The sequence below is a fragment of the Artemia sp. Qi Xiang Cuo genome, chromosome 7 (genome assembly GCF_049724085.1).
Source record: "Artemia sp. Qi Xiang Cuo chromosome 7, ASM4972408v1, whole genome shotgun sequence".
Lineage (NCBI taxonomy): Eukaryota > Metazoa > Arthropoda > Branchiopoda > Anostraca > Artemiidae > Artemia > Artemia sp. Qi Xiang Cuo.
The window spans coordinates 51,089,108-51,104,586 of record NC_142800.1 but is presented as its reverse complement, the minus strand read 5'-3'; the positions used below and the strand labels follow the sequence as shown (position 1 = coordinate 51,104,586).

The following is a 15,479-nucleotide window of genomic DNA, read 5'->3' as shown; positions in this document are numbered from 1 at the left end:
TGTAGTTGTGGAGGTGCATGTGTGTCGGATTCTGATGATGATAAGTATTTTTTATTTTATTATCTATTAATCTATTTTCACTTTATAGGCCTTTGTATATATATAGAAAATGTTGTACGGTTCTTTGACTAGATAGCCTCATTTTTAGAGGCTATCCAGACTGAGTAAGTACTGCATTTCCTTTCATGTTTTTATTATCGAAACCTCTCCCGGCTAAGTTTCCACTATCTACTTTTCTTGAAAAATTTAAATTTGAATATTTTATTTTTAACCTTGACCAGGACTTCCTGTTCAGTTGCTAATGTTCATTTGTGGGTTATAAATAATTAAATATTATAACGACAATAAACGATTTCCCAATGCACTAATTACGATATTTTACTCAATTTATCGAACAAAAATAACATTCAGGCGATAACAGTTTTTTTTTTTTTTTATCACCAACTTGCTTACATTTTTTCTCATTTACGTTGATTTGTAGCTAAAAGGACCAAAATGTAATAGGCTGCAAGTCAAACTCGCTATATAGTACTATTTAATATTCCAGGTCATTTTTAAGGGTCAAGCACCCCTCGGAGGTACCTATTCCCGGATATAATTGTACTCAGCACATTTGATATGACTAGAAACTGCTATCGGATTGCGTGAAACAGATGTGTCATGGAGGGGTCACATTTTTAGGTCTCGGCTCCCGTACTAACGGGTAAATTACGGGAGTAAGTATGATTCTCTTATTGGACAAATACTTGTGTGTTAGTTTTTGGAAAGCCACGCCTGCCTAGAGTCTCGGGCAGGCTGACCAAGAATTTAAAATTGACATAGGACCATTGTCTTATATGAATGTCTTTGACTTTTGTTGTTTGACCCTAAAAAAAAAATAATCTCAGAACATTGTCTTTGGCCATCATAATTCTCTTTTGTTCTCCACATTTTTCTCTTTGGTTCTTCATTAGAAAGTCCCACCTAATAGTTATCTTTGTCAAAGGCAGTATACAGAGCACCTATTTATTTTTGTTAGTTCTTTAATTACAATTTCCGTTGTTGATAGGGAACAATTCTACATATTAGTCAAAAAATAATCTAAAATACCACCTTAGATATAGGCAAGTATTTTTTTTTATATTAGATTTTCTTTAATTCTCGCATTTATTTAATTCTCTGGAGTACCAGAGGACTGAGAAAAATATATTTCTTACCAAACCAGATACTGAAAACGGGAAATTTGGACCACAAAAGCGCATGTAATCTGTCAAAAAATGCTTCACTGTTTCAGATTTTGGAATCTGGTGCCAGAGTCTGTCAATGAAGACAGAATTTTACCAATTTTGAATTCTAGCTTCCTGAAAGGCACAATATACACAATTTGCTTCCATCTAATAACATTGTTGCTCACTTCCTTTTTTTCCGGAATTTCGAACTCCACCCGAAAAATATATAGCGAAAATGATGGCACACTTTCGCTTCCCTCGCTGCGCTATTTCATGTGATGCTTCCAGCATCCCCGAATTTTCAGGGATTTCCCCAAAAATCTATGTTTCTCCCTGAAAAAAAATTGATTCCCCGAAATTTTCCCAAAAATCACCCAATCATGGTGCAAGTTCTAACAGAGAGATTAATGTTTTCAAAAATATTTTTCTGATCCGGGCATACTTCCCCCGCAATAGCTAAAACACACTCTTCGACAAGTTCGCTGTTGGTAAATGGGCAACCGTGCTTTGCTATTATTTCTACATCTTTGTACCTGGCATGTACATCTGATTTGCTTTTGTCTTTCACAACTTTGAAGATCTTCTGCTGATTCTTGAGTGACGATTTCAAGTTAATTATTATTTTTTTTTTTTTAGATTCACCTCCAAGACAGTCAAATTTAGTTTTGTGCTCAGTATCGTAATGTTGCTTCAAGTTATATTCCTTTACTACGGAAACACTCTTTTGACAGATTAAACACAAAGGTTTTTCTTTAACTTCAATAAAAATAAATTTAAATTTGTCCATGCTTCATTAAAAATCCGTGTTCCATCAACGATCTTTCTATTTTTAGAAACCGTCTTGGATGTATAAATCTATTTGTTTTACGGAGCCTACCGGCCAGTCTATCCCTACCTCTTTGGCATTGCTCCAGTATGAGGGATTGTCTTGTTGTCAGGGTTGCCACCGAGGTTACGTTCGTACCATTTTTGGTACGTTTTAAATATTGTGGTACGTTTTACGTTACGGTCCAAAAAACGTTACATTTTGTTACATTTTTGAATTTATGGTACAATTACGTTACACTTTTAAATAATGAAAAAAATTTATATTTTCTGAGTAATCTATTTTTCCCCCTGTGAAAAAATCCACTGTTCACATTTTAATTACACTGACATGAGCATCTACATTCTTTGAAATCGCGGTGATTTAGTCTTATAACACAATCACTCGTCTATTCGAATGAGAAAATACCCACTTTGGGTACTAAGTTAAGAACAATCTCTCTCGACCAAAGATTATCATTCCCTTAGGGACAAGTGACAAAATTCAGTTAGTCACCAACTTTCATCAGTTGGTTTTGAACTTTAATCTTGTTCTCCAAGCAGTGATATTGAAATTATATTGAAAATTAAAAAACTGAAGCCAGGAAGGAAAATTTTTCATAAAAACAGGTAAATAATTGAAGAAGCTATTTTATTTTTAAATATGTGTTTATAGGATATTTTTTTTTTTCTTCGGGTAAAAAAACAAAAAACCTCACTCCCCCCCCCACCGCCTGACCCAGGTTTTTTTTCGTAAGGGTTTTTTAAAAATTTTTTTTTTCGGGTGGGTGGGGGGTTACACAAAAAAACTTCAAAACCGCATACAAAAATTGTTTATATCCATTTTTGTTACGTTTTTACGAGTGAAACAAACATTTCGGAGGGGGGAAAGCACCCCTACCCCCTCCCCACTCTGAGGTCAGCGTGTTTTCTCCCCTTCTGAGTGGTCTATCATACGCTCTGACCAGATTACCCCTGCTGTCGCAAGACAGGTGATGTGGTATAGCTGTTAGTCAAAGAATATATTAAGCTGTAAAAATGAGTAATTTTTTTGGTTATAACAAATGCCATATAAAAGCGTTGAGGAGGGATTGGATTAGTTGAGCGGGACTTTTTGAATTAATGCTAGAATTTTTCCAAGTATCATGGTCACTTTTTTGACACTTTACCCCCCACACATTCTGACGTCCCATATATAACTGTATAAATTTATTTCATCGTTGTGTCGATTCTTGTAATGGCATTCTTACTTGTAATATTCTTTCATTTTCTTTTATATTGTAAAGTAAGAATTTGATTGGTTGATTTCTTTTAATATATTCGAATTTTAATGTGAGTTTCTTGTATATTGGTTTTCCTTTATTTATTTTGCAGAGAACGGCCCTTGGAGATAGGATCGAAATAGTCATTTAAAGCTATATTCCAGTGTCTTATATAAAAATGTTTATATGGTTCTGCTTATTGTTTATTAGGGTGGATTTTTAATGATATTAAGTGAAAGTATATTTTTTAAAATTTACAGGCAACAAAAGTCCCCCCCCCCATTAATTACCGCCTTTGATAACAAAGTTAGGGCACCCAGCGTTGAAAAAAGACTTACCTATCAAAAGTTAAATTTTAATAGTTTGGACGGTACGAAATTTTTTGGTCTGGTGGCAACCCTGCTTGTTGTTTGTTATAGCAAATTAGTTGATGCAGTCAACTGCAGCAATGGCAATTGTAGTTACTAGTAGTTGGGGGTTTCAGTCGCAATCAGTCACAATCACAAGTATTTGCAGTTGCAAGTAGTCACAAATTCAAACAGTTAAAGCAGTCACAGCTTGAAAAAGTCACAATAGCAGTAGTACTAATTGCATAAGTAGTAGTTGTAGTAGCCCTTAAAGGTTCAGTTTATTGCTGTCAGCTGCTCCTCGGATACTGTTCATACGCCCTTTTGACTACCTGTATGCATAGAGTGCATTTTGATTTTGTTGAATATGCACTGCAACATCCCCTAATAGTTTCACCTTAATGCCCTTAGCCATACTAGATATTGCAGATAAGTCATTCTAACATCCATGATTAGTTATAAATCCCCCTCAACAGGCCCTGAAGTTTATATCTTTATCTGTTCCTAAGATGTTGTAATATGCCCTTATGACAAACTTGGATGGACACAGCGTCTTTTGATTTAGTTCAACATCCCCAATAATATGCTCTGAAAGTTCCAGCGTACCCCCTTTTTTTCTGACATATTGCACATACACCTTTTTCACAATCTGGATATAGATTGTATCTTTTGATTTAGTTTTACTTCCCCTCTAGTTCTCCTGAAAGTTGAAACTTAATATCTTATTCTGTTCCTGAGCCATTGTTTCTATGGTCTTTTGACAACCTGGGCGTGCTTAAACCCTTTAGATGAAAATTACCTTTAGAAAAAATAATTACCCTCGGTTCCGTAGATGGGTGTCATCCGGTATATATTGGGATCTGCCCCAGTGTGTACCATTTTGTCCTGTCCTACTATATGCCAGATGGCACCCGCATACAGCCCGCTGGTTGCCGACCCAGGACCTACACCATTCATTACTACGAAGAATTCGACTTTCTTTACTTCAACCAAGTCATATAAAAAAACTATTTGTGGATAACTGGAAGAAAATTACACCATAAAAAATTAGAACTCATATTGCCTCTCTTAAGGGCCAATACCTATTTATTGGCCGACAGCCAACCATGAGCCAACACACAATTTGTTCATGGTTTTCCCTACTCTAATCTCTATCCTTTGGTTTTCTCAAAATAACTTTACAGTCCCCATATTCTAGAGGGGGCCAAGACCTCCTCCCCACCCCCTTGCAGGCACCTATGAATACAATGTAATAGGAATGTTCAGGTAAAACCATCTTGATGAACACTGACTTTGGTTTATTTGTTTGTCTAGCGTTATTTCTGAATTTGGTCAAAGTAAATCGAGAAAATCTTGTATACGAAATAATTGTTTTATTTCCTTAGCACACACAACATTTGGCCTTTTGGACGCATTTACTACATTCTCTACGACGGCTTAATTCTGCACTGCAAAGTAAACGATCCTTTGGTAAAGCACAGCCATCTTTTAACTTATTTATGCTTTTTTATCCTACCTTGCTTAGTGTTTTATAAAACACTAATGCACGAGAAGGGGACAGAAGCAGTGGCAAGTTTTTAGAGTATTTATGAGTAATATTAATTTTTGCACCCCTACCCCCTTTCCACCCATTCTCATAACAATGAAAGTGGGTTTGATTTTTAATTAATACATCAAAATTACACCCCAACAGAAACTATGTCCTAACTATTCCACCGAGGAGAAGGGGAATTAATTTGAATATTCAAAGGGGCCCAGTGATTAGTTCATTTATTCTGTCTATGATTTTGGTTATAACTAATGCTTCGTCGTATGCCAAACTTTTCGGTATTTTCAGGATTTGGCAAACATCTTTTAAATACTTTAGATCGTCATGTTCTTCAACACCTTCACTTATATTTTCTGGTAAAAATTTCTGGTTTGCTTCCTTTAAAACAAATTTCTTAGAATCGGCTCTCTGATTTTGAATTTCGCAATTAAACTGGCCAAGGTTTTGAAAAAGGGCAACATTGTCATTCATCACTGATTTGACCAAAGTGAGAATTTGAAATATGCTCTTCCCTTCACTCCTTTTAAAAAATTCATCCCACTTTGAGCTATCATTATGAGCCTCGGCTGCTTTTACCTCTTTTTCGTTTTCACTTCTATGCTGCTTTCCCCTCGGCTTCTTCTTTACCGACACATATTCTCTTAACATTTTTTCTTCTATATTTTTTCTATTTGTCTCTTCTGTTTCCTTATTATGTTTTGAAAGTATTATTCCTAGTCTATCTTCAAATATCTTTTGTTTTTCTATATTTTCTTCTCTTTCAACAAGAAGGCTTGATGCTTTTTCTATCAATTTTTCTTTCTTTTTTTTGTCGGTCTTCAGTTGATTTTCTTCGCTGATGACTCTTTCCTTAACTTCGTCATTTTTCTGGAAAAAATGAGGTAATAAGAGAAAAATTGCAATTAAAGTCGGCTTTCCCTTACGGAAAGCCGAATGGGAAGATGCGTTCGGTTTGGGCAGGGATAATGAGGCTCAGGTGAAGAGTAAAAGACCAGGTGCATAGATAAAGGGAGGGAGAGGGAGCCTTTGTAATTTAGCTTATTTTTTTAGTTTAACTTAGCTTGTATGTCAGAAATGTCAGAACACTAGACGATTTGTCGGAACATTCTTTATGCCCCTGGTCCCTAACTCAAAACTCAAGCTGCGCCCCTGCAGAAGACCAAGGGAAAATTGGGAAGGTTTAGACGTCCTTCAAACGTAAACCCAAGGTTTTGGAGGATGTTTTCGAACTTCTGTTTCAAATTGAAAATTTTAAACACCTTTGGCATCTGTTTTGTCTATTCACAAGATTCTTGTTAAACATAATCAGCAGTACATTCTTCTATGCATCTTGTAACTGCTACTAATCTTAAAAGATTGGATGTCTGCAAACGTGTATTACTGTTATTGATTTCCCAAGTCCCATGTACCAGCAATTCCACGCCCTCTTTCCCAGTGATCTTGAATCTGATAGGGCCAAAATAACTTTGGAGCTTTGCAATACAAAACACCTTTTTGTCTTTTGACTGTTTAGTCTACATGCTGTAACTGAAAAAGACAATTATATGTATTGGTAAATGTAAACCCATGGTTGACCTCTGGGAAATAGTAATAAACCCCTTAAAATGGTGCCGGTGGATGTATTGGGTTTCTGTAGCGGGGAAGTCACTGGGTCCTGGAGTGAATCTGATGTCGGATGTAACACGAAAATGATGTCGGAGCCAAGGGCCTATGTCCTGATGAACTCTGTGCTCGAAGCCAGAAACGACATAGGATGATAACAATAAAAAAGAAGGCGAAGACGTCAGGGAGAGGTGTGCGAATGGCGAAAGGGGGGTTTGCTTTCTGACAAGGTTCTTGCATAGATCTTGTGGCCATCTCTCTGCTTTTGACTGGGTCCACCCTCACACCCTTGCATGGGGACCTGGCACATCTAAGTTAAGCCGTAACTGGGTATTCTTCTATTTATCGTTAGCCACTAAAGTTACGACCAAGGAACACTGCAGAGAGTAGAATAATATAGGTAGAGGAGGACACTCCCATCCCCCCACAGCCCTCAGCACAAGGGTTGTAAGTTATGTCCTGGGGGCATATAAGGTTTCTATAGAAAGCGTTGTCGTAGAAACTTTAAAAAGGGCTCATTCGATTGGAAATTGAAAGGGCCAGTGCCCTTTTTAATAGTCGAAAGTGATTGGACAGCAACTAACCCCCCTCTCACGTCCACCATTTCCCCAAACACATCCAATTAAAATTTTTATATCGGTATTTTGTTCAACGTAGTTGAAAATTATGGAAATTATGTCTTTGAGGATGACTAACCCCCCCCCCCCCCAAAAAAAAAACAACCTCAGGGCAAAAGTTGTAAGTTTGGCCATGGGGGCATATAAGGTATTTTATTGAAAGGTTTTTCGTAGAAACTTCAAAATGGGCTCATTCGAGCCCTTTGGAAATTGAAAGGGCCAGTGCCCTTTTTAATAGTCGAAAGTGATTGGACAGCAACGAACCCCCCTCTCACTCCCACCATTTCCCCAAACACGACCAAATAAAATTTCGAGATAGGCATTTTGTTCAACGTAGTTGAAAATTCTGGAAATTATGTCTTTGAGGATGACTAAACCCCCTCCACAAGCCCTCAGTGAAAGGGTTGTAAGTTTTGCACTGGGGGCATATAAGGTTTTTTTTATAGAAAGTGTTTTCGTAGAAACTTCAAAAAGGGCTCATTCGATTGGAAATTCAAAGGGCTAGTGGTTTTTTAATAGTCAAAAGTGATTGGAGGGCAACTAACTCCCCTCTCACACCCACCATTTACACAAACACATCCAATCAACATTTTCAGATAGACATTTTGTTCAACGTAGTTAAAAGTTCTGGAAATTAGGTCTGTGAGGGTGATAACCTCCTCAGAGCCCTCAGGGCAAGGCTTGTAAGTTATGCCCTGGGGGCATATAAGGTTTTTATAGAAAGCGTTGTCGTAGAAACTTAAAAAAAAAATTCATTTGATTGTAAATTGAAAGGGCTAGTGCCCATTTTTAATAGTCGAAAGTGATTAGAGCGCAACAAACCCAGAGAACAAGGGCATGGGTTTTAAGTTATTCCCTGGGAGTATATAAGGTTATTATATGGTATGGAAGTTATGTCTTTGAGGATGACTACCCCCCCCCCAAAAAAAAACCCTCAGGGCAAGGTTTTTTTTATAGAAAATGTTGTCGTAGAAACTTCAAAAAAGGCTCATTCAATTGGAAATTGAAAGGGCTAGCGCCCTTTTTAATAGGCTGTTCGCAACTGATTGGAGAGCAACTAACCCCCCTCTCACAACCACCATTTTCCCAAACACATCCAATCAAAATTTTGAGAGAGCTATTTTTTTCAGCTTAGTTGAAAGTTCTGGATATTATGTCTTTGAGGATTATAAACCCCCCACGCCCCTCAGGGCAAGGGTTGTAAGTTATGCCCTAGGGGCATGTAAGGTTTTTATAAAGAGCATTGTCATGGAAACTTTGAAAATGGCTCATTCAATTGGAAATTGAAATGGCTAGTGCCCTTTTTAATAGTCAAAAGTGATTGGAGGAAAACTAACACCCCTCACACGCCAACCATTTCCCCAAACACATCCAATAAAAAAATTTGAGATAGTCATTTTGTTCAACGTAGTTGAAAAGTCCAAAAATTATGTTTTTGAGGATAACAATCCCCCCATAGCCCTCAGCACAAAGGTTGTAAGTTATGCCCTGGGGGCATATAAGGTTTCTATAGAAAGCGTTGTCGTTGAAACTTCAAAAAGGGCTCATTCGATTGGAAATTGAAAGGACCAGTGTCCTTCTTAACAGTCGGAAGTGTTTGGAGGGCAACTAACTCCCCTCTCACGCCCACCATTTCCCCAAACACATCCAATTAAAATTTTGAGATAGGCATTTTGTTCAACGTAGTTGAAAGTTGTTGAAGTTATGTCTTTGAGGATGACTACCCCCCCCCACAAACCCTCAGGGCAAGGGTTGTAAGTAATGCCCTGGGGGCATTAAAGGTTTTTTTTATAGAAAGTGTTTTCGTAGAAACTTCAAAAAGGGCTCATTCGATTGGAAATTCAAAGGGCTAGTGGTTTTTTATTAGTCGAAAGTGATTGGAGGGCAACTAACTCCTCTCTCACGCCCACCATTTCCCCCAACACATCCAATCAAAATCTTGAGTTAGGCATTTTGTTCAACGTAGTTGAAAATTCTGGAAATTATTAGTCTTTTATTATTATTAATTTTTATTAGTCTTTGAGGATGACCAACCCCCCCTCCCCCACAAACCCTCTGGGCAAGGGCTGTAAGTTTTGCCCTGGGGGCATATAAGGTTTTCTTGGAGGGCAACTAACTCCCCTCTCACACCCACCATTTACACAAACACATCCAATCAACATTTTCAGATAGACATTTTGTTCAAAGTAGTTAAAAGTTCTGGAAATTAGGTCTGTGAGGGTGATAACCTCCTCAGAGTCCTCAGGGCAAGGGTTGTAAGTTATGCCCTGAGGCCATATAAAGTTTTTATAGAAAGTGTTGTCGTAGAAACTTAAAAAAAAATTCATTTGATTGTAAATTGAAAGGGCTAGTGCCCATTTTTAATAGTCGAAAGTGATTAGAGCGCAACAAACCCAGAGAACAAGGGCATGGGTTGTAAGTTATTCCCTGGGAGTATATAAGTTTATTATATGGTATGGAAGTTATGTCTTTGAGGATGACTACCCCCCCCCCCCCAAAAAAAAAAAAAAAACCCTCAGGGCAAGGTTTTTTTTATAGAAAATGTTGTCGTAGAAACTTCAAAAAGGGCTCATTCAATTGGAAATTGAAAGGGCTAGCGCCCTTTTCAATAGGCTGTTCGGAACTGATTGGAGAGCAACTAACCCCCCTCTCACACCCACCATTTTCCCAAACACATCCAATCAAAATTTTTAGATAGCTATATTTTTCAACTTATTTGAAAGTACTGGATATTATGTCTTTGAGGATTATAAACCCCCCACGCCCCTCAGGGCAAGGGTTGTAAGTTATGCCCTAGGGGCATGTAAGGTTTTTATAAAGAGCATTGTCATGGAAACTTCGAAAATGGCTCATTCAATTGGAAATTGAAATGGCTAGTGCCCTTTTTAATAGTCAAAAGTGATTGGAGGAAAACTAACACCCCTCACACGCCCACCATTTCCCAAAACACATCCAATAAAAAATTTTGAGATAGCCATTTTGTTCAACGTTGTTGAAAAGTCCAAAAATTATGTTTTTGAGGATAACAATCCCCCCATAGCCCCAGGACAAAGGTTGTAAGTTATGCCCCGGGGGCATATAAGATTTCTATAGAAAGCGTTGTCGTAGAAACTTCAAAAAGGGTTCATTCGATTGTAAATTGAAAGGGCTAATGCCCTTTTTAGTAGTCTGAAGTAATTGGAGGGCACCTCACACCCCTCTCACGCCCACCATTTCCTCCAATATACCCAATAACAATTTTGAGATAGGCATTTTGTTCAACGTAGTTGAAAATTGTGGAAGTTCTGTCTTTGAGGATGACTACCCCCCCCCCCCCACAAACCCTCAGGGCAAGGGTTGTAAGTATTGCCCTGGGGGCATTAAAGGTTTTTTTTATAGAAAGTGTTTTCGTAGAAACTTCAAAAAGGGCTCATTCGATTGGAAATTCAAAGGGCTAGTGGTTTTTTATTAGTCGAAAGTGATTGGAGGGCAACTAACTCCTCTCTCATACCCACCATTTCCCCAAACACATCCAATCAAAATTTTCAGATAGACATTTTGTTAAAAAGTAGTTAAAAGTTCTGGAAATTAGGTCTGTGACGGTGATAACCTCCTCAGAGTCCTCAGGGCAAGGGTTTTAAGTTATGCCCTGAGGGCATATAACGTTTTTATAGAAAGTGTTGTCGTAGAAACCCCAAAAAAAATCATTTGATTGTAAATTGAAAGGGCTAGTGCCCATTATTAATAGTCAAAAGTGATTAGAGTACAACAGTAGAAGGGCCTTATTGAGTCCGATCCCTCACCCCTGCATATAAGACCCCATATTGACTATGGGCTCATCGTATATGGTGCATGTGCAAAGACCCAGATGCAAAAAATTGAAACAACACAAAATGATATAATACGTCTCATATTTGGTCTTAGGAAACCAACAAGCACCAAGTTTCTGCTTATGTAGAGTGGATTAACAACAATAATGGAGAGACGTAGCTTTCTCTTGACAAAACATCTTACAAAAACTGAATCAAATAGCTCACACACCCTACATAATTGGTTAAGAAATCCAGCCATGTATAGAGGGATAGCAGATGAGTATGCCAACATTCATAGGAAGTTTCCTATACCAGCAGAGTCTATTGCACCTACTTTCCCCCAATCCCCCCCATGGAATTGGTCAAGTCCCATAATTAATACTGATTTATCAAAGTGGAATAAAGATTTAACCACCATTGCTTTTGTCCAGAATACAATTGCTGAACTTAAAACAACTTCAAATAAAAATCACTTCCAAATATTGGTTGATGGGTAAAAAATGAGTGAGAACGTAGCAAGTGGCGCTTTCCTTCCTCACCTGAGTATTGCAGTGAGTAAGAGATTATATCATAATGTATATATAATGTCTGCTGAGCTAAATGTCATATTCATGACGTTATAACATCTGAAGGAAAACTAACCTTTGATAGTAAATTTAAATAATATTGTTGTGTATTCCGACTCTTTATCAAGCCTTGAGTTGCTTGCCTCGGCTCCTCAGTTTAAGTTGGACATTGACACTTATCATTGTCTCAGTATTATTGATAATCTTGCTTCAAGTGGCATAAGAACTTATTTTCACTATATTCGTAGCCACTATGGCAGAAGTGATAATCATCAGGTTGATGAAATAGCAAAAAATGCTATAAATATTGACCAGCCAAGTGGGAGCACAATCCCGATTAGAGATATTTACCGATTGAGGCTATTAGATATTAATTTTAATAAGATTAATCATATCCTTTCCGTATTTCCCAATAAATGTGTATCTAAAATTTATCATAAAATTCGATCTGGAACAAATGGACTAGATTTTCTTGCATTCTCATATAAATTTTTTAATTCAAGTGGTTTAATTCCCCTGTCCCGTCTTTGCAGGAATTTTAATATGAATAATGAAACAATTGACCATTGCCTATTTGAATGTAATATGCTAACTTCTGCACAACATACCGTGCTTTGTAAACTGTTAAAATGCTTCAAACACCACAAAATCTCACTATCAGCCAAGAGCCTAGCCAACTATACCTGCACATAGAGCATAAAAATCGACATCTATAATCTCATAATTGAACTCCTAGAGTAAAAAGATCTCCTGAAAGATATCTGAAAAAATTTAATAATTATGAGGCAATCCACCCAATACCCCTGTAGCCCGCAGAGTGAAGCAAAAGGAAAAGGACTAAATAGAATTAATGAAAAGCCCGCCTATTGTTAAATAGAGTAAGAAGAAGACTATGAAAGTTACATTCAGTTAGAATGATTCTCAAGATCTAACATTCATCAACAACCAACAGCAACCGTACAAGAAAATCGAAATATATTTTCTTGATTATTATCGCTTCTAATCAGTAGTTGTACCAAACCTATCCTGCTCAAGTCATCCTCAGGGCTATACTGTGGTGTTTATCCTTCCCATAGTATAGTGCAGACGGGTTGATATCATCTATTTTCCCTTCTTATTTTAGTTTTATATTTGTGTTTAAAGCTTTTTCAAATAGGCAATGTTCAGAAGTCCTCCAAAAAAAAACCTCCCCCCAGATCCCAAATCAAATTCCATAGTGAAAGATACCCATCCTGGATGGTCAAGCACATTATCTGAAAGTTCTAATGATGGCTCCGATTCGGAGAATAGGACAATGATAACTGTAGGTCCTAATGCAACCAAAAATGATGATAATGGGTTTCAAGAGGTCCTCTCTAGAAGCTCTAAAAAAAGGAAAAAAATCTCCCCAATTAAAAGCATTTCCCCTCTCCCTGCCCAAGATCCTCCCTCCAAAAACTTAGGAATTGACCTTAAAATTACTCCCACGACCCCCTTTGAAATAAAAATGATCACTGCAATAAGAGTTGCAATTTTTAAATTGCTAAAATCAATGTTCTCTCTTAACATTAACCATGATGGATCTCTGCTAATAGCTGTAGAAGATCAGAAATCAGCAGATACAATAATTAACCTTAAATCCCTTCTGAATATCCCAATTATTGCATGTAATTGGAACCCAAAACAATCACCAACAAAAATTGTAGTTTACAATGTTCCCCCAGAGATATCTACTCAGGAGTTAAAAGAAGGCCTCTCAGATAGGGCTGGAAACACAATCCCAGTTGAGGATGTTACCCAACTTGGAAAACCTAACTCTACTGGCCTAAAAACTAGTAGATCCTTCTTATTCACACTAAAGGATAAAATTGATATCCCAGAAAAATTATTCCTATTTGGGCAAATCAAACCACACAAGGAATACAAACCTAAGCCTATTCAGTGTCAGAAGTGTTTCAAACTGGGACACACGACAAAAAAATGCAATGAAATTCTCCAAGAGTGTAGTAATTGTAAATCTTTCCATCCTAAAGAGCTGACAACTTGCAAAAACACCCAGCCTACATGCATCAATTGCAAAGGTCCTCATGAATCTACAAATAAATCATTATGCCCTGCATACAAGAAAAGAGCTCTAACACTCCAAATATCAACAGAGAAGGCCATCCCATACCCCTTTGCAGCAATGGAAGCAAATTCTGCCCAACAATACCAAATAAAGCCTGTAATGAAACCAACCAAAACCCCCAAGTCAAATGCCCCAAATGCATCAAGCACCCCATATAAAACAACATCTTCTAAGCCCCCTAGCTCAAATCCCTATCAAAAGGAATCACCAAGCCAGCAAACCTCGTTTTCCGGTGAGATCAGGCCAGCCTGGCCCTCCCTCCCAAGAAGAAACAAACCAGAAACACTACCAGGAATCAATTCCTTAACCAACAAACAGGATGCACTACCAAAAATGCAATCCCCAAATATATGCTTATTCATTATAAACTGTAATGCAGTTCAGGCCATGAACATACATCAACTACAGAAAACAAAAATTATTGCAGAATTGGCAAAAATCTACACCCCAGATGATATGCTCATTCAAGCAAAAAAAGATCTTGCTTTACTTTTAACAAAGCTGAACATTGATACACAGTCATATGAAGAATAAATCAACAACACAACATTTATCAATACTCCAATGGAATGTAAGATCACTCACTGAAAATAAGCTAAATGAACTAATATCATTTATGAATAATAATTCCATTAATATTGCTTGCCTCCAGGAAACTCATTTAACCCAAAATCAACAAATTAAGTCTCTGGGATACACTATCCTGAGAAAGGATAGATCTTCAGAGAGAAAAGGAGGTGGTGTAGCTTTATTAGTTAATAATAATATAAAATTTTGTGGCATCAATTTTCCAGATTTTGAAAATGATGTTGATGTAATTGGTATAAGTGTTTGGCTGAATAATTTAAAAACCTACATAATAAGCTTGTATAACCCTAATGGTCAAACTTCAGATGCCAAGGATTTCTTTAATTATATAAATAATTCTAATATGTTAAAAAACATCATTATTTGTGGTGATTTCAATGCCCACAGCCTTTTGTGGGGGAATAAACCAGCAAATAAAGCTGGTAAATTTATTGAGCATATGACTTCAAATAATAATGAATTAGCTGTTGCTACCCCTCCAAACCTAAATACATATTTTAACCCCAAAAGTGCCAAATTCTCCACAATTGACCTACAAACTGTGTCTTTAAATTTTTTGAACAAAATTTACATAAATAAAATTGATAGTCTGTGTACAGACCACTTTGCTATAGTTTGCTCCCTAAATGAACCTGCTGAAACTTCATCTCATACCTCCAAATATATCAACACTAAAGCAAATTGGTCTATTTTCCAAAATAAGATAAATGATGAAATTACAAGTTTCACCCAAAGTTCATGCATTTCTAACACAACAGTTGACACACATGCCGAAGCCTTGACATCTTTACTAATAAATACAGCTAATCATGCTATCCCCAGGACAACACCTAAGAAAACATTCCCTAAACAAATTCCTAAAGCATGGTGGACAAATGAGTGCCTAAATAAATGGAAGATAAAAAAGGCAGGTAGGACAGAATTCATAAAAAAACCAACACCTACTACATATTTAAAAAAATTACAAGCAGAATCTAATCTAAAAAGGACTATAATAGATGCTAAATATAAACACTGGAATAATTTTGCAAATAATCT

General features: G+C 37.0%; 1 protein-coding gene across 1 annotated transcript in view; it reads right to left on the bottom strand.

The window, feature by feature from the left end:
• Positions 1-5,365: 5,365 nt before the first annotated feature.
• LOC148950390 (uncharacterized) overlaps positions 5,366-15,479 on the bottom strand; it is a 99,083-nt gene continuing 88,969 nt past the window's right edge. Inside the window, exon 4 of the mRNA XM_089091859.1 lies at positions 5,366-6,037. Coding sequence (XP_088947985.1) covers positions 5,366-6,037 — 672 coding nt within the window. The remainder of the gene's footprint in view (positions 6,038-15,479) is intronic.